Below are 22,762 nucleotides of genomic sequence, written 5' to 3' on the forward strand. Positions count from 1 at the left end.
TGAAAAATGGGATTTTTAGGGTGAAAAAAAGGGGTGTTAGGGGGAACACTGGAGGTTTTGGGGGAAGTCATTTTTGGGGTGAAAAATGGGGATTTTGGGCAAAAAAATGAAGTTTTTAGGTGAAAAAATGAAGTTTTTAAGTGAAAAAATGGGGATTTTAGAGTGAAAGTTGGGATTTTTAGAGGGAAAAATGTGAATTTTTAGGGGGAAAATGAGATTTTTTAGGGGGAAAAAGTTTTGGGGTAAAAAGCTGGGATTTTGGGCAAAAAATGTGGAGATTTTAGGTGAAAAAATGGAGATTTTATGTCAAAAAATGGAGATTTTAGAGTGAAAAATGGGATTTTTAGGATGGAAAATGGGGATTTTACTGGGAAAATTTTGAATTTTTAAAGGCGAAATTGGGATTTAAGGAGATGAAATAAATTTTGGGGGAAAATTTGGGGATTTTGGGCAAAAAAATGGGATCTGGGGCAAAAAATTTGGAGTTTTTAGGTGAAAAAATGAAGCTTTTAAGTGAAAAAATGGGGATTTTAGAGTGAAAATTGGGATTTTTAGAGGGAAAAATGTGAATTTTTAGGGGTAAAATGAGATTTTTTAGGGGGAAAAAGTTTTGGGGTAAAAAGCTGGGATTTTGGGCAAAAAATGTGGAGATTTTAGGTGAAAAAATGGAGATTTTATGTCGAAAAATGGAGATTTGAGAGTGGAAAATGGGGATTTTAGGGGGAGAAATTTGAATTTTTAGAGGGAAAAATCTGAATTTTTTTAGGGGAAATTTGAGGTTTTTAAGGGAAAGCGTTTTTGGGGTGAAAAAAGTCGATTTTGGGCAAAAAATGTGGAGATTTTAGGTGAAAAAATGGCAAGTTTATGTCAAAAAATGGGGATTTTTAAGGGGAAAAACCAGATTTTTAGAGGGGAAAAATCAGATTTTTAGAGGGGAAATGGGGATTTAGGAAGATGAAATAAATTTTGGGGGGAAAAAGTGGGATTTTGGGAAAAAAATGGAGATTTTTGGAGGAAAAACGGGGATTTTTTGAGAAAATATGGAATTTTTGTGGGGAAAAATTGTAAATTTTGGATTAAAAATTGGGAATTTTGGGGAAAAAAGGGGATTTTGGAAGGGAAAAAAGGAATTTTGGAGGAAAAAAATTGGATTTTTGGGGTGAAAAATGGGAATTTTGGTAAAAAAGGGGAATTTGGAATGAAAATTGTGAATTTCGCGGGAAAAAAGTTGAATTTTTAACAGCAAAATTTGAAATTTTGGATCAGAAAATAAGAATTTTGGGGTAGAAAAACGGGAATTTTCAGGGGAAAAGTGGAATTTCGGTTTAAAGAGAGGAATTTTGGAGAAAAATGGGAATTTGGGGGGAAAATTGGGAATTTTTGGGAGAAAAATCTGAATTTTTTGGAGAAAAAATCAGAAATTTCGGATAAAAAATGAAGGTTTTGGAGGGGTTTAAAGGGAATTAATGTCGAAAAGGGGCGGGGCATATTTATGCAAATGAGCGGTGAGGTTAATTTGCATTTTTCTCCCTGCAGCTGGGGGCGGAGACGGGCGTGTCCGCGCCGGGGGCGGGGGCTGTCCGTCAAATCCTGAGGCTCCTCCCCCTTTTCTTCCTGCCCTTCATCATCCACTTCCCCACAGTGAGTAGGGGGCGGGGCCTAAAAAGGGGTGGGGCTTATTGTAAGGGGGTGTGGCCATTGATATAGGGGGTGTGGTGACTTTTAAAGGGGTGTGGCCACTAAAATGGGCATGGTCACTTTAAAAGAAGGTGTGGCTACTTCTAAAGGGGGTGTGGCCACTTTAAAAGGGGTGTGGTCACTTTAAAAGAAGGCGTGGCCACTTTTAATTTGGCGTTGTCACTTTTAAAGGGGTGTGGCCTCTTTAGAAAATGGGTGTGGCCTCCTCAGGTGTGGGGGTGGCTTCTTTAAAATGGGTGGGGTCTTCTTAAAATGGGTGTGGCCCCTTTAAAAGTGGGCGTGGTCTTTTCAAAGGAAGGTGTGGCCATGTCAGAAAGTGGGTGTGGCCCCTTTAAAAGGGGTGTGGCCACTTTGGAAATGGGTGTGGTCGGTTTTGAAGGGGTGTGGTCATTTTCAAGTGGGCGTGGTCAATTTAAAAAGGGAGTGGGTCACTTTAAAAATGGGTGTGGTCACTCTCAAAGGGGTGTGGTCACTTTCAAAGGGGTGTGGCCATATTGAAAAATGGGTGTGGCCACCTCAAATAGAGGTGTGGCTTCATAAAAGGGGGCGTGGTCATTTTAAAGGGTGTGGTTCCCCATTTGTAAGAGAGGTGTGGTCACTTGAAAAGGGGTGGGGTCAAAAAGTGGGTGTGGTCTTCTTTGAGGGGTGTGGCTACTTTGAAATTGGGCGTGGCCTGTTTTTAAAGGGAGTGTCCCATGACTGGGTGTGGTCTCATTTGAAAGGGGTGTGGCCACTTTAAGATGGGTGTGGTCACTTGAAAATGGGCGTGGTCACATGAAGAAGGCTTTCCTACCCTAAAAATGGGTGTGGTCACTTCAAAAGGGGTGTGGCCTCTTAAGGCCGTGGACAGTTAGAAAGGGGTGTGGCCACTCAAAAGGGGGAGTGGCTAACTAAAGAGGGTGTGGACATCATCAAAAGGGGTGTGGCCAATTAAAGAGCAGTGTGTGGTCACTTTCAGTGGGTGTGGCCATTTGAAAGGGGCGTGGTCTCTTAAAAAGGTGTGATCCCATGAATGGGCGTGGTCTCATAATAAAGGGGTGTGGCCACTTGAAAAGGGGCGTGGTCACATATAGAAGAGTTTCCCCACTTTAAAAACGGGTGTGGTCAATTCAAAAGGGGTGGGGCCACTTATAAAGGGGTCAATTAAAGGGGGCGTGGTGACTTTAAAATGGGTGTGGCCATTTGAAAGGGGGTGTGGTCACTGTTAAAAGGGGGGTGGTCACTTTGCAATGGGCATGGCCATTTTAAGGGGTGTGGTCTCATCTTAAAAGGAGTGGTCCCATGAATGGGTGTGGTCTCATTTGAAATGGGCGTGGCCTCTTTAAGGTGGGTGTGGCCACTTTAAAAGTGGGCGTGGCTTTGCATTTGTCATTTTTCTGTCAATTTTTCCCCAAAATTTGGGAATTTCCAAAAAAAAAACCCCAAAATTTTGGGGGTTTTTGCCACTTCCGGGTTCTCCGCGTGGCCCCGCCCCTTCTGGGCGTGTCCTCACCTCCGATTGGTTCCTCCCCCCAGGCCATCTTCACCTATTGGCTGACGTCCAACAGCTTCAGCCTCTTGCAGACGGGGCTGCTGCGAATCCCCGCCCTCCGCGCCAAACTGGGCGTGGCCCCGCCCCCCGCCCCGCCTCCGGCCACGCCCACCGGCCCCGCCCCCAAGGGCAAGGGGGGGATCCTGCAGCAGCTGAAGAAAGGTGAGGAAAAAAGGGCCAAAAATGGGGATTTTTTTAGGGGAAAAATCCGGTTTTTCGAGGGGAAACGGGGATTGGGGGAGGGGAAATAAATTTTGGGGGGAAAAATGGGGATTTTGGGCAAAAAATTTGGAGGTTTTGGGTGAAAAAATGGGGGTTTTAGGTCAAAAATTGGAGATTTTATGTCAAAAAATGTGGGTTTCGGGGGGAAAAATGTGGAATTTTGGGGGAAAAAATCTGAATTTTTAGGGGGAAAATGAGATTTTTTAAGGAAAATGGTTTTGGGGTGAAAAACGGGGATTTTTGGCAAAGAAATCGGGGCTTTTGGGTGAAAAAATGGGGATTTTAGGTCAAAAAATGGAGATTCTGGAGTAAAAAATGAGATTTTTGGGTGAAAATGTGGATTTTTTAGGGGAAAAAATGGATTTTTCGAGGGGAAACGGGGATTGGGGGGGGGAAATAAATTTTGGGGGGAAAAACGGGGATTTTGGGAAAAAAAATGGGGATTTTGGGTGAAAAAGGGGGAACTTTTTGGGAATAAATTTGGGGATTTTTAGGGCTTTTAAGGGGATTTTTGGGGGGGTTTTGGGGATTTCGTTGGAATTTTCCGGGGAATTTTTGGGGGAATTTTCAGGAATTTGGGGAACTTTTAATTTTTTGGGAATAAATTCGGGGATTTCGGGATTTTTGAGGGAAATTTTTGGGGAATTTTGGGGATTTTTAGGGAATTTCTTGGGGTTTTTAAGGCAGTTTTGGGGAATTTCTCAGATTTTTGGGGGGAATTTTAGGAAAATTTGGGGGATTTTGGGAAATTTGGGATTTTTAGGAAGTTTTGAGAATAAATTTGGCGATTTTGGGGGAAATTTATAAAATTTGGGGAGAATTTTGGGGGAAATTTGGGGCTTTTTGGGGCTTTTAAGGGAATTTTTTGGGGGTTTTTGGGGTTTTTGTTGGAATTTTTGGGGGAATTTTGGGGGAATTTTCAGGAATTTTAGGAAATTAAAATTTTTGGGAATAATTTTGGGGATTTGGGGGGATTTGTGGGGGAAATTTGGGACATTTTAAGGGAATTTTGGGGAGATTTGGGGATTTTTAGGGAATTTCTTGGGGTTTTTAAGGCGGTTTTGGGGAAATTTTTGGAATTTTTTGGAAAGTTTAGGAAAATTTGGGGATTTTGGGAAATTCGGGATTTTTAGGAAATTTCGGGTGAAAATTGGGGGATTTTAAAGGAAGTTTTGGGTTTTTTTTTTTTTAGATTTTGGGGTAATTTTGGGGCATTTTTGGAGGGATTTTTTGGGGAATTTTTTGGGGGGATTTTGGGTTTTTTTGGGGGAGGTTTTGGGGAATATGTCAGAAAAAAAAATACCAGGGATTTTGGGAGGGGTTTTTGTGGAATTTTTGGGTTTTCAGGGGGAATTTTTGGGAATTTTTGAGGGATTTGGGGGGGAATTGTGGGGAAGTTTGGAAAAATTCGGGGTGATTTTGGAGGATTTTGGGAGGTTTGAGGAAATTTAGGGCAAAAATTCTGTGTTTTGGGGGGATTTTTAAGGGAATTCGGGGAATTTTGGGGGATTTGGGGCAAATGTGGGAATTTGTGGGACATTTTGGGGATGTTTTGAGTGGATTTAGGACATTTTTGGGACATTTTGGGTGGATTTTTTATTGATTCTGGACATTTTTGGGACATTTTGGGTGGATTTGGGCCAATTTTGGGACATTTTAGGTCATTTTTAATGGATTTGGGACATTTTGGGTGGATTTGGGACAATTTTGGGACATTTTAGGTCATTTTTTTTTTTGATTTGGGGTCAGTTTGGGACATTTTGGGTGGATTTGTGACAATATTGGGACATTTTGGGTAATTTTTTACTGATTTGGGACAATTTTGGGACTTTTTTTATGGATTTGGGACATTTTGGGTCATTTTTTATGAATTTGGGACAATTTTTGGGACATTTTGGGTCATTTTTTACAGATTTGGAGTCAGTTTGGGACATTTTTGGGACATTTTGTGTGGATTTGGGACAATTTTGGGACATTTTGGGTGTTTTTTATTGATTTGGGATATTTTGGGGACATTTTGAGTGGATTTGGGACAATTTGGGGACATTTTGGGTCATTTTTTATGGATTTGGGGTCACTTTGGGATATTTTGGGTCATTTTTTATGGATTTGGGACATTTTTGAGACGTTTTGAGTGGATTTGGGACATTTTTTGGGACATTTTGGGTCATTTTTTATTGATTTAGGACATTTTGGGGACATTTTGGGTCATTTTTTATTCATTCTGGACATTTTTGTGACATTTTGGGTGGATTTGGGACAATTTTGGGACATTTTGGGTCATTTCTCATGGATTTAGGACATTTTTGGGTCATTTTGGGTGGATTTGGGGTCAGTTCCGAACATTTTTGGGACATTTTGGGTGGATTTGGGACATTTTTGGGTCATTTTTTATGGATTTGGGACAATTTTGGGTCATTTTTGTGCCATTTTGGGTGGGTAATGTTCAACTTTACACCCCTTCACCCATTTTTTGGGGTCCCAAACCCATTTTTTGGGGTCCCAAACCCATTTTTGGGGTCCCAAACCCATTTTTTGGGGTCCCGAACCCGTTTCTGGGACCCCCGGACTGATTTCGGGGCTCCCCCTCCCCCGTTTCCAGAGTGGCGCGAGGCCCAGGCCACGCACGAGGCCGAGCAGCGCCAGTGGCGCCTCAGGAACCACCTACACCTGGCAGCCAAAGGTGACCAAAAACCCCCTAAAACCCCCCAAAAAAACCCCAAAAACCCCGGAGACCCCTCCCCAATTTATATATATTTTTTTTTTTCCAGGTCCTCTGCGCCAAACCTTCGCCCAAAACCCCCTGAGCCCCCCCAAAACGGCGCCCTCAGAGCCCCCAAAAAGGCCCTGGAAGGACACGCTGGGCTGAGGGGGGGGCAGGGGGAGACCCCAAAAATAAAAAACGCGCGAACGCAGACCCCAGACTCATTTCTTTTTGGGGGGAAATCCGGGTGGGTTTGGGGCTTTTTGGGCGCTAGGGGATGCCGTAGCAAGATGGCGGCGCGGATACACAGTGGCGCGATCCACAAAATGGCGGCGCGCGGTTAGTTTTGCCGTACAAGATGGCGGAGGCGCATGCGCGATAACAACAAAGTTCACAGAACAAAATGGCGGCTGCCTAATTGCCGTACAAAATGGCGGCGCGCACGGGTTTTGCCGTACCAAACGGTTTGGGCGCATGCGCAGAAACGTTAAAGCTGAAATTTCCGTACAAAATGGCGACCGCGCATGCGCAGAGAGGACGGATGTGCCGTTTTACCGTACAAAATGGCGGACGCGCATGCGCAAGGAAGACGGGTGTGTAGTTTTACCGTACAAAATGGCGGCGCGCAGCGATCAGCGGGGAAATGTCAATTAAAAAAGGATAAAAGACATTAAAAACTTCATTAAAATTTAAATAAATTACAGGATTTTAAACAATATTGCGAACGGGAGGGGAAAATAATTGCAAACAAGAGACGGCGCCTTGGAGAGACGCGGTTCTGGGGTTTCCGTGAGGGGAACCCACAAAAAAAACGCCTAAAAACGATTTAATATTTAAAAAATAGTCCGGAAAACGCTAAAAATATTTAAAAAGGACTAAAAAAACCCCTCAAAAATATGTTTAAAAGTCACAAACACCACCAAAAAATCCCTAAAAAGACTCAAACTCCATAAAATGACCTAAAAAGAATCAAACTCCAGAAAAAGACCTAAGAAAAACTCAAAGTGGAATTAAAAACTGGTAAAATGCCTCAAAATTAAAAAACTACTCTTTAAAAATATAAAAATGCAAAAAATATCCCTAAAAATGTTTAAATAGAGAAAAAAGCTGTACAAAGACTCAAACTCCACACAAAAGCCCTGAAAAGGTCTCAAGATTAAAAGAAAAGCCTTAAGAAATATCCGGACTTTACTACAAGCACAAAAAGCTGTAAAATAATTTTTAAAAATTTAAAAGTCCCAAAATATGAGGAAAAAATGTTTAAAAATCCTCCCCGAAAGAAACTTTAAAGGTCGAAAACTCCAAAAAAAACCCTGAAAAAAAATTAAAAAAAAAAAAAAACTTCGGAGTCCAAATAACGCCTCAGATTCTCTTTGAAAACCTTAAAAAAAATTAAAACTTTTTTTAGAATCCATTTCAGAGCCCCAAAATCTCCAAAACCCAAAATTAAAAAGCCCCAAACGCCGCTAAAAAACCTTTAAGAGCTCCTCGGCCTCAAAATGGCGGCGCTTCCGCTTCCTGCCGTACAAGATGGCAGCGCTCTGTTCACCTTCAATGCCTCATCGCAAAATGGCGCCGCACTAGAGGCGATTCCGTACAACAAGGCGGAAACGCGGAAATAGAGGATAAGGCGCAGTGTGCGTGCTGACGTCACTTCCGGCGGTGTCCAAGATGGCGGCGCGCAGGGCGCTGCGGCTCGGTGCGTCCCGGGGAGAGCCTGGGAGGCCTCCTGAGGAGTGGGGGAGGGGCGGGAGGGGTTTAAAAGGGGGGGAGGGGTGTGGGCGTGGTCTGTTAGGAGTTGGGCGTGGTTTAAGCGCGATTTAGCGCCGTTGGCCGTGGTTTACAGGGAGGTGGGCGGGGTTTAGCGGGAGGTGGGCGTGGCTTGCGTGAGGGCGCGCTGCTGACCGGCGTTACCGCCCCCTAGCGGAGCGGCAGGCGCGAGCGCTCCGCCCCTTGCCCCGCCCACCGCAGCGCATCGGCCAATGGAGAGAGGCGTGAGTAGATGGGCGTGGCTTGTGGGGAGGGCGTGGCTTAGAGGGAGGATTTGGCGGGAATTTCCGGCTTTTCCCGCGATTTCGGGCGGAATTTGGCGGGATTTGGATTTTCCCGCGGTTTTTTTGGGAATTTCCAAAAAAAATTGGGAATTTTGGGGAGATTTGAGGCGAATTCGGGAATTTTGGGGGGTTTGGGGTTAAATTTCCTGGAATTTTGGGGTTTTTTCCTAAAATTTTGAATTTTTTTTAAATTTTTGGAGTTTTTTCCCATCAATTTTTGGGATTTTTCCCCCAAAATTTTTTGGGGATTTTCCCCCCAAATTTTAGAAATTTTTTTCCACTTTTTTTTTGTTTTATCAACAAAATTTGGGGATTTTCCTAAAATTTTGCGATTTTCCTAAAATTTCTCTTTTTTTCTGCACAAAATTTGATTTTTTTTGTCGAAATTTTTGGAATTTTTTCTCACATTTTGGGGATTTTTTTCCAAAACTTTTCCCAATTTTTCGTTATTCCAAAAATTTTCATCTTTTGATGAATTTTTGGGAATTTTCTGTGGGATTTTGGGGTAAAATCCTCCAATTTTAGGCAAAAAAATCAGAAATTTTGGATGTTTTTCCTTTTTTTTCTTAAAATTTTGGGATTTTTTTCTCAAAATTCTTCAAAATTTAAATTTTTTTTTTAATTTTTCCAAAATTTTCGATTTTTTGGTGAATTTTGGGCCTTTCCGACGGGATTTTGGGTAAAATCCCCCAATTTTAGGCAAAAATCAAGAAATTCTGGGTAAATTTCATCATTTTTTCTCAAAATTTTGGATTTTTTTATAAAAATTCTTCAATTTTTTTCCTTTTTTTTTTTGTTTTTCCCAAATTTTTCTTTTTTTGAAAATTTTTTGGGAATTTTTGGCGGAATTTTGGGGTAAAATCCCCCAATTTTGGGCAAAAATTGATAATTTTTAATAAATCTCATCATTTTCCCTCAAAATTTTTGGAATTTTTTCCCAAAATTCCCCAATTTTTCCCCAATTTTCCCAAAATCTTGGATTTTGCAGAAACTGCTGGAAATTTCTGGTGAAATTTTGGGTTAAAATCCCCCAATTTTAGGCAAAAATCAACAAATTTTGGATAAATTTTATCATTTTTTCCCAAACTTTTGGGGATTTTTTCCCAAAATTCTCCAATTTTTTCCCAATTTTTTCCATTTTTCCCAAATTTTGGATTTTTTGATGAATTTTTGGAATTCCGGGCAGAATTTTGGGTTAAAATCCCCCAATTTTAGGCAAAAATCTCGTATTTTTGGGCAATTTTTATCATTTTTCCTCAATTTTGTGGAATTTTTTCCCAAAATTCTTCAAAATTTTTTCCCAATTTTTTTGATTTTTCCCAAATTTTTAAATTTTTTATAATTTTGGGAATTCTGGGCTGGATTTTGGGGTAAAATCCCCCAATTTTAGGCAAAAATTGACAATTTTTGTGTCAATTTTATCATTTTTTCCTCAATTTTTTGGGATTTTTCCCAAATTTTTTTCCCAATTTTTTCCCAGATTTTTTCAATTCTCCCAAATTTTGGTTTTTTTGATAATTTTGGGGATCCCGGGCGGGATTTTGGGGTGAAACGGGCGGATTTTGGGTGTTGCAGGCAGGGCCTCTCCCCCAGCCCCGCGGGGCCCGGCCCCCTCAGGGACCTCCCGGACTGGAGCTTCGCCGGTGAGAGCCGGATTTGGGGTGAAAAACGGCGATTTCGGGAAAATCCGGGCGGGAAATGGGATTTGGGGGGATTTGGGGAAAAAACGGGAATTTTTGGGGGGAAAAATGGGAATTTAGGGGAATTTCAGGGAGAAAAAATGAGAATTTTGGGGGGAAAATAGGAATTTTTGGGGGAAAAATGGGAGATTTTGGGGTGAAAAACGGCGATTTTGGGAAAATTTGGGCAGAAAATTGGATTTTGGGGGATTTGGGGGGAAAAATGGGAATTTTTTGGGGAAAAAATGGGCAATTTAGGGGAATTTCGGGGGGAAAAAATGAGAATTTTGGGGGGAAAATGGGAATTTTTGGGGAAAAAATGGGAGATTTTGGGTTGGAAAATGGGGATTTGGGGGAATTTGGGAAAAAATGGGAATTTTGGGGTGAAAAAATGGGAATTTTGGGGGAAAAATTGAATTTTGAGAGGGAATTTTGGGGTGAAAAATGGGGATTTTGGGAAAATTTGGGGGGGAAAATGGGAATTTTGGGAAAATTTGGGCAGAAATTGGGGATTTGGGGGAAAAAATGGGAATTTTGAGGGAAAAATAGGAAATTTAGGGGAATTTCGGGGAGAAAAAATGAGAATTTTGGGGGGAAAATAGGAATTTTTGGGGAAAAAATGGGAGATTTTGGGGTGAAAAACGGCGATTTTGGGAAAATTTGGGCAGAAAATGGGATTTTGGGGGATTTGGGGGAAAAAATGGGAATTTTTGGGGGGAAAAATGGGAATTTAGGGGAATTTCAGGGAGAAAAAATGAGAATTTTGGGGGGAAAATAGGAATTTTTGGGGGAAAAATGGGAGATTTTGGGGTGAAAAACGGCGATTTTGGGAAAATTTGGGCAGAAAATGGGATTTTGGGGGATTTGGGGAAAAAAATGGGAATTTTGGGGGGAAAAAATGGGCAATTTAGGGGAATTTCGGGGGGAAAATGGGAATTTTTGGTGAAAAAAATGGGATTTTCGGAGGAAATTTTGGTGAAAAACTGGGAATTTTGGGAAAATTCGGGTGGAAAAATGGGGATTTGGGGGGATTTTGGGGGGAAAAAATGGAATTTTGGGGGGAAAATTGGAAGTTTTGGTGAAGAAAATGGAATTTTCAGAGGGAATTTTGGGGTGAAAAATGGGGATTTGGGGAAAATTTGGGGGGAAAATGGGAATTTTGGGGGGAAAAAACGGCAATTTTGGGAAAATTCGGGCAGAAATTGGGGATTTTGGGGGAAAAATGGGAATTTTTGGTTAAAAAAATGGGAATTTTTAGGGAAAACATGGGAAATTTTGAAGCAAAAATGGGAGATTTTGGGGAGAAAAACGGCGATTTTGGGAAAATTCGGGCAAAAAATGGGATTTGGGGGGATTTGGGGAAAAAATGGGAATTTTGGGGGGAAAAATGGGAATTTTGAGAAAAAATTGAATTTTGAGAGGGAATTTTGGGGTAAAAAATGGGGATTTTGGGAAAATTTGGGTGAAAAATGGGAATTTTTGGGGGAAAATGGGAATTTTAGGGGAAAAATGGGAAATTTAGGGGAAAAAATGGGAATTTTGGGGCAAAAATGAGGGATTTTGGGGTGAAAAATGGGGGATCTTGGGAAAATTTGGGGGGAAAATGGGGATTTTGGGAAAAAATGGGAATTTTTGGGGAAAAAAGTGGGAGATTTTGGGGTGAAAAACGGCGATTTTGGGAAAATTTGGGCCAAAAAATGGGATTTTGGGCATTTGGGGGAAAAAAACAGGAATTTTGGGGTGAAAAATGGGAATTTTGGGGAGAAAATGGAAATTTTGGGGAAAAAATGGGAATTTTGGGGGGAAAATTGAATTTTGAGAGGGAATTTTGGGGTGAAAAATGGGGATTTTGGGAAAGTTTGGGCGGAAATCGGGAATTTTTGGGGGAAAATGGAATTTTCAGAGGGAAATTTGGGGGAAAAAAGGAAATTTTGGGGTGAAAAATGGGGATTTTTGGAAAGTTTGGGGGAAAATGGGGATTTTGGAAAAAATGGGAATTTTGGGGGGGAAAATTGAATTTTCAGGGGGAATTTTGGGGTGAAAAATGGGGATTTTGGGAAAATCTGGGTGGAAAAAATGGGAATTTTGGGGATTTGGGGGAATTTGGGGGGAAACGGGAATTTTGGGGAAAAAAAGGGAAATTTTGGGGCAAAAATGGGAGATTTTGGGGTGAAAAACGGCGATTTTGGGAAAATTTGGGCGGAAAATGGGATTTTGGGGGATTTGGGGGAAAAAAATGGGAATTTTTGGGGGGAAAAATGGGAATTTAGGGGAATTTCAGGGAGAAAAAATGAGAATTTTGGGGGGAAAATAGGAATTTTTGGGGAAAAAATGGGAGATTTTGGGGTGAAAAACGGCGATTTTGGGAAAATTCGGGCGGAAATTGGGGATTTTGGGGAAATTTGGGTAAAATATGGGAATTTTTTGGGGAAAAAATGGGCAATTTAGGGGAATTTCGGGGGGAAAAAATGGGAATTTTGTGGGGAAAATGGGAAATTTTGAAGCAAAAATGGGAGATTTTGGGGTGAAAAACGGCGATTTCGGGAAAATTCGGGTGGAAAATGGGATTTTGGGGGATTTGGGGGAAAAACGGGAATTTTGGGGTGAAAAATGGGGATTTTTGGGGGGAAAAATGGGAATTTTGGGGAAAAAAATTGAATTTTGAGAGGGAATTTTGGGGTGAAGAATGGGGATTTTGGGAAAATTCGAGTGGAAATTGGGGAATTTGGGGAATTTGGAAAAAAAACGGGAATTTTTTGGGGAAAAATGGGCAATTTAGGGGAATTTTGGGGGGAAAAAAATGGGAATTTTGGGGGAAAATTGAATTTTGAGAGGGAATTTTGGGGTGAAAAATGGGGATTTTGGGAAAATTTGGGAGAAAATGGAAATTTTGGGGAAATTTGGGCAGAAAATGGGGATTTGGGGGAAAAAATGGGAATTTTGAGGGAAAAATGGGAAATTTAGGGGAATTTCGGGGAGAAAAATGAGAATTTTGGGGGGGAAATGGGAATTTTTGGGGAAAAAATGGGAGATTTTGGGGTGAAAAACGGCGATTTTGGGAAAATTCGGGCGGAAAATGGGATTTTGGGGGATTTGGGGGGAAAAATGGGAATTTTTGGGGGGAAAAATGGGAGATTTTGGGGGGAAAATGGGAATTTTGGGGGAAAAATTGAATTTTGAGAGGGAATTTTGGGGTGAAAAATGGGGATTTTGGGAAAATTCGGGGGAAAATGGAAATTTTGGGGAAATTTGGGCAGAAAATGGGGATTTGGGGGAAAAAATGGGAATTTTGAGGGAAAAATGGGAAATTTAGGGGAATTTCGGGGAGAAAAAATGAGAATTTTGGGGGGAAAATAGGAATTTTTGGGGAAAAAATGGGAGATTTTGGGGTGAAAAACGGCGATTTTGGGAAAATTCGGGCGGAAAATTGGGATTTGGGGAAATTTGGGTAAAATATGGGAATTTTGGGGGCAAAAAATGGGAATTTTTAGAAAAACAAGGGACATTTTGGGGCAAAAATGGGAGATTTTGGGGTGATAAATGGAGATTTTGGGAAAATTTGGGCAAAAATGGGAATTTTGGGGGAAAAATGGGAATTTTTGGGGGAAAAATGGGAGATTTTGGGTTGAAAAACGGCGATTTTGGGAAAATTTGGGCAAAATTGGGGATTTGGGGGAAAAATGGGAGATTTTGGGTTGGAAAATGGGGATTTTGGGTTGGAAAATGGGGATTTTGGGGAATTTGGGAAAAAATGGGGATTTTGGGGTTAAAAAATGGGAATTTTGGGGGAAAAATTGAATTTTGAGAGGGAATTTTGGGGTGAAAAATGGGGATTTTGGGAAAATTTGGGTGAAAAATGGGAATTTTTGGGGGAAAAATGGGAAATTTAGGGGAAAAATGGGAATTTTGGGGCAAAAATGGGGGATTTTGGGGTGAAAAATGGGGGATTTTGGGAAAATTTGGGGGGAAAATGGGGATTTTGGGAAAAAATGGGAATTTTTGGGGAAAAAAGTGGGAGATTTTGGGGTGAAAAACAGCGATTTCGGGAAAAATCGGGCGGGAAATGGGATTTTGGGGGATTTGGGGGAAAAAATGGGAATTTTTCGGGGGGAAAAATGGGAATTTGGGGGGAAAAAATGGGAATTTTGATGGAAAATAGGAATTTTTGGGGGAAAAATGGGAGATTTTGGGGTGAAAAACGGCGATTTCGGGAAAATTCGGGCGGAAAATTGGATTTTGGGGGATTTGGGGGAAAACGGGAATTTTGGGGGAAAAATGGGAAATTTAGGAGAATTTCAGGGAGAAAAAATGGGAATTTTGGGGGGAAAATGGGAAATTTTGAAGCAAAAATGGGAGATTTTGGGGTGAAAAACGGCGATTTCGGGAAAATTCGGGTGGAAAATGGGATTTTGGGGGATTTGGGGGGAAAAAATGGGAATTTTTTGGGGAAAAAATGGGCAATTTAGGGGAATTTCGGGGGGAAAATGGGAATTTTTGGTGAAAAAAATGGGATTTTCGGAGGAAATTTTGGTGGAAAAATGGGAATTTTGGGAAAATTTGGGTGGAAAAATGGGGATTTGGGGGGATTTTGGAGAAAAAAACTGGAATTTTGGGGGAAAATGGGAATTTTGGGGGAAAAATTGGAAGTTTTGGTGAAGAAAATGGAATTTTGAGAGGGAATTTTGGGGTGAAAAATGGGGATTTGGGGAAAATTTGGGGGGAAAATGGGAATATTTGGGGAAAAAGTGGGAATTTTGGGGGGGGAAAACGGCAATTTTGGGAAAATTCGGGCAGAAATTGGGGATTTTGGGGGAAAATGGGAATTTTTGGTAAAAAAAATGGGAATTTTTGGGGGAAAAATGGGAGATTTTGGGGTGAAAAACGGCGATTTCGGGAAAATTCGGGTGGAAAATGGGATTTTGGGGGATTTGGGGAAAAAACGGGAATTTTGGGGTGAAAAATGGGAATTTTGGGGTGAAAAAATGGGAATTTTGGGGGAAAAATTGAATTTTGAGAGGGAATTTTGGGGAGAAAAATGGGGATTTTGGGAAAATTCGGGTGGAAAAAATGGGAATTTTGGGGATTTGGGGGAGTTTGGAGAAAAAAGTGGGAATTTTAGGGGAAAAAATGGGAGATTTTGGGGTGAAAAACGGCGATTTGGGGAAAATTCGAGTGGAAATTGGGGATTTTGGGAAAAAAACGGGAATTTTTTGGGGAAAAAATGGGCAATTTAGGGGAATTTCGGGGGGGAAAAAATGGGAATTTTGGGGAAAAAATTGAATTTTGAGAGGGAATTTTGGGGTGAAAAATGGGGATTTTGGGAAAATTTGGGGGAAAATGGAAATTTTGGGGAAATTTGGGCAGAAAATGGGGATTTGGGGGAAAAAATGGGAATTTTGAGGGGAAAATGGGAAATTTAGGGGAATTTCAGGGAGAAAAAATGAGAATTTTGGGGGAAAATAGGAATTTTTGGGGGAAAAATGGGAGATTTTGGGGTGAAAAACGGCGATTTTGGGAAAATTCGGGCGGAAAATTGGGATTTGGGGAAATTTGGGTAAAATATGGGAATTTTGGGGGGAAAATGGGGGATTTTGGGGTAAAAAATGGGAATTTTTAGAAAAAAAGGGAGATTTTGGGGCAAAAATGGGAGATTTTGGGGTGAAAAACGGCGATTTTGGGAAAATTTGGGTGGAAATTGGGGATTTTGGGGGAAAAAAATGGGAATTTTGGGGTGAAAAATGGGGATTTTGGGAAAATTCGGGTGGAAAAAATGGGAATTTTGGGGATTTGGGGGAGTGGAGAAAAAAGTGGGAATTTTAGGGGGAAAAATGGGAGATTTTGGGGTGAAAAACGGCGATTTCGGGAAAATTCGAGTGGAAATTGGGGATTTTGGGGAATTTGGGAAAAAAACGGGAATTTTTTGGGGAAAAAATGGGAATTTTGGGGGGAAAATTGGAAGTTTTGGTGAAGAAAATGGAATTTTCAGAGGGAATTTTGGGGTGAAAAATGGGGATTTGGGGAAAATTTGGGGGAAAATGGGAATATTTGGGGAAAAAGTGGGAATTTTGGGGGGAAAAACGGCAGTTTTGGGGAAATTCGGGCAGAAATTGGGGATTTTGGGGGAAAATGGGAATTTTTGGTTAAAAAATGGGAATTTTTAGGGAAAAAATGGGAAATTTTGAAGCAAAAATGGGAGATTTTGGGGTGAAAAACGGCGATTTTGGGAAAATTCGGGCGGAAAATTGGGATTTGGGGAAATTTGGGTAAAATATGGGAATTTTGGGAGCAAAATGGGAATTTGGGGGCAAAAAATGGGAATTTTTAGGAAAAAAAGGGACATTTTGGGGCAAAAATGGGAGATTTTGGGGTGATAAATGGAGATTTTGGGAAAATTTGGGCAAAAATGGGAATTTCGGGGGGAAAATGGGAATTTTTGGGGGAAAAAATGGGAGATTTTGGGGTGAAAAACGGCGATTTTGGGAAAATTTGGGGCAAAATTGGGGATTTGGGGGAAAAAAATGGGAATTTTGGGGGAAAGATGGGAGATTTTGGGTTGGAAAATGGGGATTTGGGGGAATTTGGAAAAAATGGGGATTTTGGGGAGGAAAAATGGGAATTTTGGGGGAAAATTTGAATTTTGAGAGGGAATTTTGGAGTGAAAAATGGGGATTTTGGGAAAATTTGGGTGAAAAATGGGAATTTTTGGGGAAAAATGGGAAATTTAGGGGAAAAAATGGGAATTTTGGGGCAAAAATGGGGGTTTTTGGGGTGAAAAAATGGGGATTTTGGGAAAATTTGGGGGGAAAATGGGGATTTTGGGAAAAAATGGGAATTTTTGGGGAAAAAAGTGGGAGATTTTGGGGTGAAAAAGGGCGATTTTGGGAAAATTTGGGCCAAAAAATGGGATTTTGGGCATTTGGGGGAAAAAACGGGAAAAATTGGGGTGGAAAATGGGAATTTTGGGGAGTTTTGGGGAGAAAAAATGAGAATTTTGGGGGGGAAATGGGAAATTTTGAAGCAAAAATGGGAGATTTTGGGGTGAAAAACGGCAATTTTGAGAAAATTCGGGCAAAAAATGGGATCTTGGGGACAAAAATCAAATTTTGGGGGGAAAACGTGGAATTTTTAGAGAGAAAAATGGGAAATTTTAGGAAAAAATGGGATTTTCAGAGGGAATTTTGGGTCAAAATGGGAATTTTGGGAAAAAATGGGAATTTAGGGAAAAGAATTGAATTGTTAGAGGGAATTTTGGGGCAAAAAATGGGGATTTTGGGAAAATCTGGGTGGAAAAAATGGGAATTTTGGGGATTTGGGGGAATTTGGGGAAGAAATGGGAATTTGGGAGAAAAAAATGGAATTTTGAGAGGGAATTTTGGGGTGAAAAATGGGGGATTTTGGGAAAATTGGGCGGAAAATGGGAATTTTGGGGGGAAAAAGGAATTTTCAGAGGAAATTTTGGGGCAAAAACGGCGATTTTGGGAAAATTTGGGCAGAAAATGGGGGGGTTTGGGGGGATTTGGGGGAAAAACGGGAATTTTTAGGGAAGCAATGGGGATTTTGGGGGAAAAAAATAGAAGTTTTGGGGAGAAAATGGGAATTTTACGGAAAAAAATGGAATTTTTGGGGAAAAAATGGGAGATTTTGGGGTGAAAACCAGCGATTTTGGGAAAATTCGGGCAGAAAAATCGGAATTTGGGGGAAAAATTGGAATTTTGGGGGAAAAAATGGGAATTTTATGGGAAAGAAAGGAATTTTGGGGGGAAAATGGGAGATTTTGGGGTGAAATGTGGGATTTTGGGGAAATTTTGGTTTAAAAAATGGGAATTTTGGGAAAATTTGGGTGAAAAAATGGGAATTTGGGGGAAAAATGGAATTTTGGGGGGAAAAAATGGGAATTTTTAGGAAAAAATTGGGGATTATGTGGGAGAAATTTGGGAATTTTGGGGGGAAATGTTGGGGATTTGTTTTGGAAAAATTGGAAATTTTGGGGGCAGAAAATTTGGGAATTTTGGAGGGAAATTTGGAATTTTTTTCGTCAAAAATTTGGGAATTTTTGGTGGGAACGTTGGGAATTTTCGGGGAGAAATTCGGGAAATCTTGGGGGGAAATTTGGGATTTTTTGGAGGAAAAATTTGGGAATTTTGGGGCAAAATTTGGGAAGTTGGGGGAGGAAATTTGGGAATTTGGAGGGGGAAAGGTGGGAATTTTTAGGGGGGGAATTTTGGGGATTTTTGGGGAATAATTTGGGAATTTTGGGGGGAAAAGTGGGAATTTTGGGGGTGAAATTTGGGAATTTTGGGTGGAAAATTTTGGTATTTTGGGGGGAAAATCGGGAATTTGGGGGTGAAAAAATTGGGAATTTTGGGGGTAAAATTTAGGAATTTTGGGGATTTTCGGGTGAAAAATTTGGGAATTTCGGGGGGAATTTTGGAGGAGAAATTCGGGGATTTTTGGGGAAATTTTGGGGCAAAAATTTGGAATTTTTTGAAGAAAATTTGGGAAATTTGGGTGGAAAAAAATCGGGAATTTTGGCGTGAAAAAATTGGGATTTTTTGGGGGGTAGAATTTGGGAATTTTGGGGATTTTCGGGGAAAAATTTGGAATTTTTTGATGAAAAATTTGGGAGTTTTGGGTGGGAAATTTTGGGATTTTTCGGGGTAAAAATCGGGAATTTTGGGGAGAAAAAACCGGGAATTTTTGGGGGCGAAATTTGGGAATTTTGGGGATTTTTGGGTGAAATATTTGGGAATTTTGGGGAAATATTTTGGGAATTTTTGGCGGGAAAATTTGGGGGTTTTGGCGGGAAAATTTGGGTGTTTCGGGATCCCCAACGCCGCCCCTCCCCCTCCCTCAGACGGGCGCCCCTCCCCCCCCTGGCGGGGGCAGCAGCGGAGAGAGAGAGAGAGGAGAGACACGGCGGTGAGTGACCAGTACGGACCAGTATAAACCAGTATGGACCAGTATGGACCAGTACGGACCAGTATGGACCAGTACGGACCAGTACAGACCAGTATGGACCAGTATAGACCAGTATGGACCAGTATAAACCAGTATGGACCAGTATGGACCAGTATAAACCAGTATGGACCAGTATGGACCAGTATGGACCAGTATGGACCAGTATGGACCAGTATAAACCAGTATGGACCAGTATGGACCAGTATGGACCAGTATAAACCAGTATGGACCAGTATAAACCAGTATGGACCAGTATGGACCAGTATGGACCAGTATGGACCAGTATGGACCAGTATGGACCAGTATAAACCAGTATAAACCAGTATGGACCAGTATGGACCAGTATAGACCAGTACGGACCAGTATGGACCAGTATGGACCAGTATAGACCAGTATGGACCAGTATAAACCAGTACGGACCAGTACGGACCAGTATGGACCAGTACAGACCAGTATGGACCAGTATAAACCAGTATGGACCAGTATGGACCAGTATGGACCAGTATAAACCAGTATGGACCAGTATAAACCAGTATGGACCAGTATGGACCAGTACAGACCAGTATAAACCAGTATGGACCAGTATGGACCAGTATGGACCAGTATGGACCAGTATGGACCAGTACAGACCAGTATAAACCAGTATGGACCAGTATGGACCAGTACGGACCAGTATGGACGAGTATGGACCAGTATGGACCAGTACGGACCAGTATAAACCAGTACGGACCAGTATGGACCAGTATAAACCAGTATGGACCAGTATGGACCAGTACAGACCAGTATAGACCAGTATGGACCAGTACAGACCAGTATAAACCAGTATGGACCAGTATGGACCAGTACGGACCAGTATAAACCAGTATAAACCAGTATAGACCAGTATGGACCAGTATGGACCAGTATAGACCAGTACAGACCAGTATGGACCAGTATGGACCAGTATAAACCAGTATGGACCAGTATGGACCAGTATGGACCAGTACAGACCAGTACGGACCAGTACAGACCAGTATGGACCAGTATGGACCAGTATGGACCAGTATGGACCAGTATAGACCAGTATGGACCAGTACGGACCAGTATAAACCAGTATGGACCAGTACAGACCAGTATGGACCAGTATGGACCAGTATGGACCAGTACGGACCAGTATGGACCAGTACAAACCAGTACGGACCAGTATGGACCAGTATAGACCAGTATAAACCAGTACAGACCAGTATAAACCAGTATGGACCAGTACAGACCAGTACGGACCAGTACAGACCAGTACAGACCAGTATGGACCAGTATAAACCAGTATGGACCAGTATAAACCAGTACGGACCAGTATAGACCAGTATGCACCAGTACGGACCAGTACAGACCAGTATGGACCAGTATGGACCAGTATGGACCTGTATGGACCAGTAGGGACCAGTATAAACCAGTATGGACCAGTACGGACCAGTATAAACCAGTACGGACCAGTACGGACCAGTATAAACCAGTATGGGCCAGTATAAACCAGTATAAACCAGTATGGACCAGTACGGACCAGTACGGACCAGTATGGACCAGTATAAACCAGTAAGGACCAGTATGGACCAGTATAGACCAATATGGACCAGTATGGACCAGTACAGACCAGTATAAACCAGTATGGACCAGTATGGACTCAGCCCAGTAACCCCCGACCCCGAACCAGTAACAAAAACCCCGTCCCAGTATAAACCAGTAAGCCCAAACCCATCCCAGTATAAACCAGTAACCCCAGAGCCCCTCCCAGTATAAACCAGTGACCCCAAACCCCTCCCAGTATAAACCAGTGACCCCAGAGCCCCTCCCAGTATAAACCAGTAAGGCAAACCCCCAAACCAGTCCAAACCAGTAACTCCCAGTATAAACCAGTGCCGGGCCCTGGCCCTGAGCCGCTCCCTGGAGGCCGCCAAGCGTCGGGGGGACCCCGGGAGGCTCCCAGTACAAACCAGTACAGACCAGTATGGACCAGTACAGACCAGTATGGACCGGTACGGAGCAGCGCGGAGAGGTGAGAGACTGGGAGGGGTTACTGGTTTATACTGGGAGAGACTGGGAGGGGACTGGGAGGGGCTCTGGGGTCACTGGTTTATACTGGGAGGGGTTTGGGGTCACTGGTTTATACTGGGAGGGGCTCTGGGGTCACTGGTTTATACTGGGAGGGGTTTGGGGTCACTGGTTTATACTGGGAGGGGCTCTGGGGTTACTGGTTTATACTGGGAGGGGCTCTGGGGTCACTGGTTTATACTGGGAGGGGCTCTGGGGTCACTGGTTTATACTGGGAGGGGCTCTGGGGTTACTGGTTTATACTGGGAGGGGCTCTGGGGTTACTGGTTTGTACTGGGAGGGGTTTGGGGTCACTGGTTTATACTGGTTTGAACTGGTTTATACTGGTTTAGACTGGTTTAGACTGGTCTGAACTGGTTTATACTGGTTTATACTGGTTTGAACTGGTTTATACTGGTTTATACTGGTTTGAACTGGTTTATACTGGTTTATACTGGTTTATACTGGTTTGAACTGGTTTATACTGGTTTAGACTGGTTTATACTGGTTTATACTGGTTTATACTGGTTTGAACTGGTTTATACTGGTTTATACTGGTTTGAACTGGTTTAGACTGGTTTAGACTGGTTTATACTGGTCTGAACCGGTTTGGGGCTTTGTGGGCGTGGTTTAACCCCTCTCCCCTCCCCCCCACAGGTGAACAGGCCCCGCCCACGCCGGAGGCTCCGCCCACTCCCGGCCACAGAAGCGCTGCTGATGGAAATTTATGCAAATGAGATGCAAATAAAGCCGATTGCTTCACCACGAACAGGGATTGGTGGTTACTGGGGGGGACTGGGCGTGGCTCTGGCCCCACCCACATTGTTGTTATGGAGATTTATGCAAATGAGATGCAAATTTAAATGGGGGTTTATCCATGCCAATGGGGACTGGGGGTTACTGGTTCATACTGGGAGGGGCTGGGGCGTGGCTTTGGCTCCACCCCACCTGATCTGTATGCAAATGTATGCAAACCTATGCAAATTAGAGGTGGGATAAACCCCAGAGCCCCTCCCAGTACAAACCAGTGACCCCAGAGCCCCTCCCAGTATAAACCAGTGACCCCAGAGCCCCTCCCAGTATAAACCAGTAACCCCAGAGCCCCTCCCAGTATAAACCAGTAACCCCAAACCCCTCCCAGTATAAACCAGTGACCCCAGAGCCCCTCCCAGTATAAACCAGTGACCCCAGAGCCCCTCCCAGTATAAACCAGTGACCCCAGAGCCCCTCCCAGTATAAACCAGTGACCCCAGAGCCCCTCCCAGTATAAACCAGTGACCCCAAACCCCTCCCAGTATAAACCAGTAACCCCAGAGCCCCTCCCAGTATAAACCAGTGACCCCAAACCCCTCCCAGTATAAACCAGTGACCCCAAACCCCTCCCAGTATAAACCAGTATATCCCAGTACAAACCAGTACAAACCAGTACAAACCAGTATAACCAGTACAAACCAGTACAAACCAGTATAACCAGTACAAACCCCCGCAGGCTGGGCTCCCCGCGGGACGTGGCGCAGGCCGTGCTGTTCCTCGTGTCCCCCCAGTTTGATCCCAGTACAAACCAGTACAAACCAGTATAACCAGTACAAACCAGTATAACCAGTACAAACCCCCGCAGGCTGGGCTCCCCGCGGGACGTGGCGCAGGCCGTGCTGTTCCTCGTGTCCCCCCAGTTTGATCCCAGTACAAACCAGTACAAACCAGTACAAACCAGTATAACCAGTACAAACCAGTATAACCAGTACAAACCAGTATAACCAGTACAAACCAGTACAAACCAGTACAAACCAGTACAAACCAGTATAACCAGTACAAACCAGTACAAACCAGTATAACCAGTACAAACCAG

The 22,762-nt window shown here is 42.5% G+C and overlaps 2 protein-coding genes across 3 annotated transcripts in view; both read left to right on the forward strand.

The window, feature by feature from the left end:
* The window catches only part of OXA1L (OXA1L mitochondrial inner membrane protein), a 13,353-nt gene extending 6,985 nt beyond the window's left edge, over positions 1-6,368 (forward strand). Inside the window, exons 4-7 of the mRNA XM_038126580.1 lie at positions 1,537-1,641; positions 3,214-3,391; positions 6,054-6,134; positions 6,223-6,368. Coding sequence (XP_037982508.1) covers positions 1,537-1,641; positions 3,214-3,391; positions 6,054-6,134; positions 6,223-6,320 — 462 coding nt within the window. The 3' untranslated portion in view covers positions 6,321-6,368. The remainder of the gene's footprint in view (positions 1-1,536; positions 1,642-3,213; positions 3,392-6,053; positions 6,135-6,222) is intronic.
* A 1,108-nt stretch (positions 6,369-7,476) lies between these two features.
* On the forward strand, positions 7,477-21,950 carry MRPL52 (mitochondrial ribosomal protein L52). Of its 2 annotated transcripts, XM_038126600.1 has the most exons (6): positions 7,513-7,854; positions 8,080-8,149; positions 9,785-9,852; positions 18,743-18,807; positions 20,740-20,878; positions 21,571-21,682. In XM_038126600.1, the coding sequence occupies exons 1-6, from the start codon at positions 7,827-7,829 to the stop codon at positions 21,648-21,650; spliced, it is 450 nt and encodes a 149-aa protein (XP_037982528.1). In that variant the 5' UTR covers positions 7,513-7,826; the 3' UTR covers positions 21,651-21,682. The 2 variants fall into 2 exon arrangements, with proteins under 2 accessions (XP_037982527.1, XP_037982528.1); XM_038126599.1 differs by lacking the exon at positions 20,740-20,878 and having other exon boundaries at positions 7,477-7,854; positions 21,571-21,950.
* The last annotated feature ends 812 nt before the right edge of the window (positions 21,951-22,762 follow it).

This window comes from Motacilla alba, unplaced genomic scaffold (assembly GCF_015832195.1).
Source record: "Motacilla alba alba isolate MOTALB_02 unplaced genomic scaffold, Motacilla_alba_V1.0_pri HiC_scaffold_35, whole genome shotgun sequence".
Classification (NCBI taxonomy): Eukaryota; Metazoa; Chordata; class Aves; order Passeriformes; family Motacillidae; genus Motacilla; species Motacilla alba.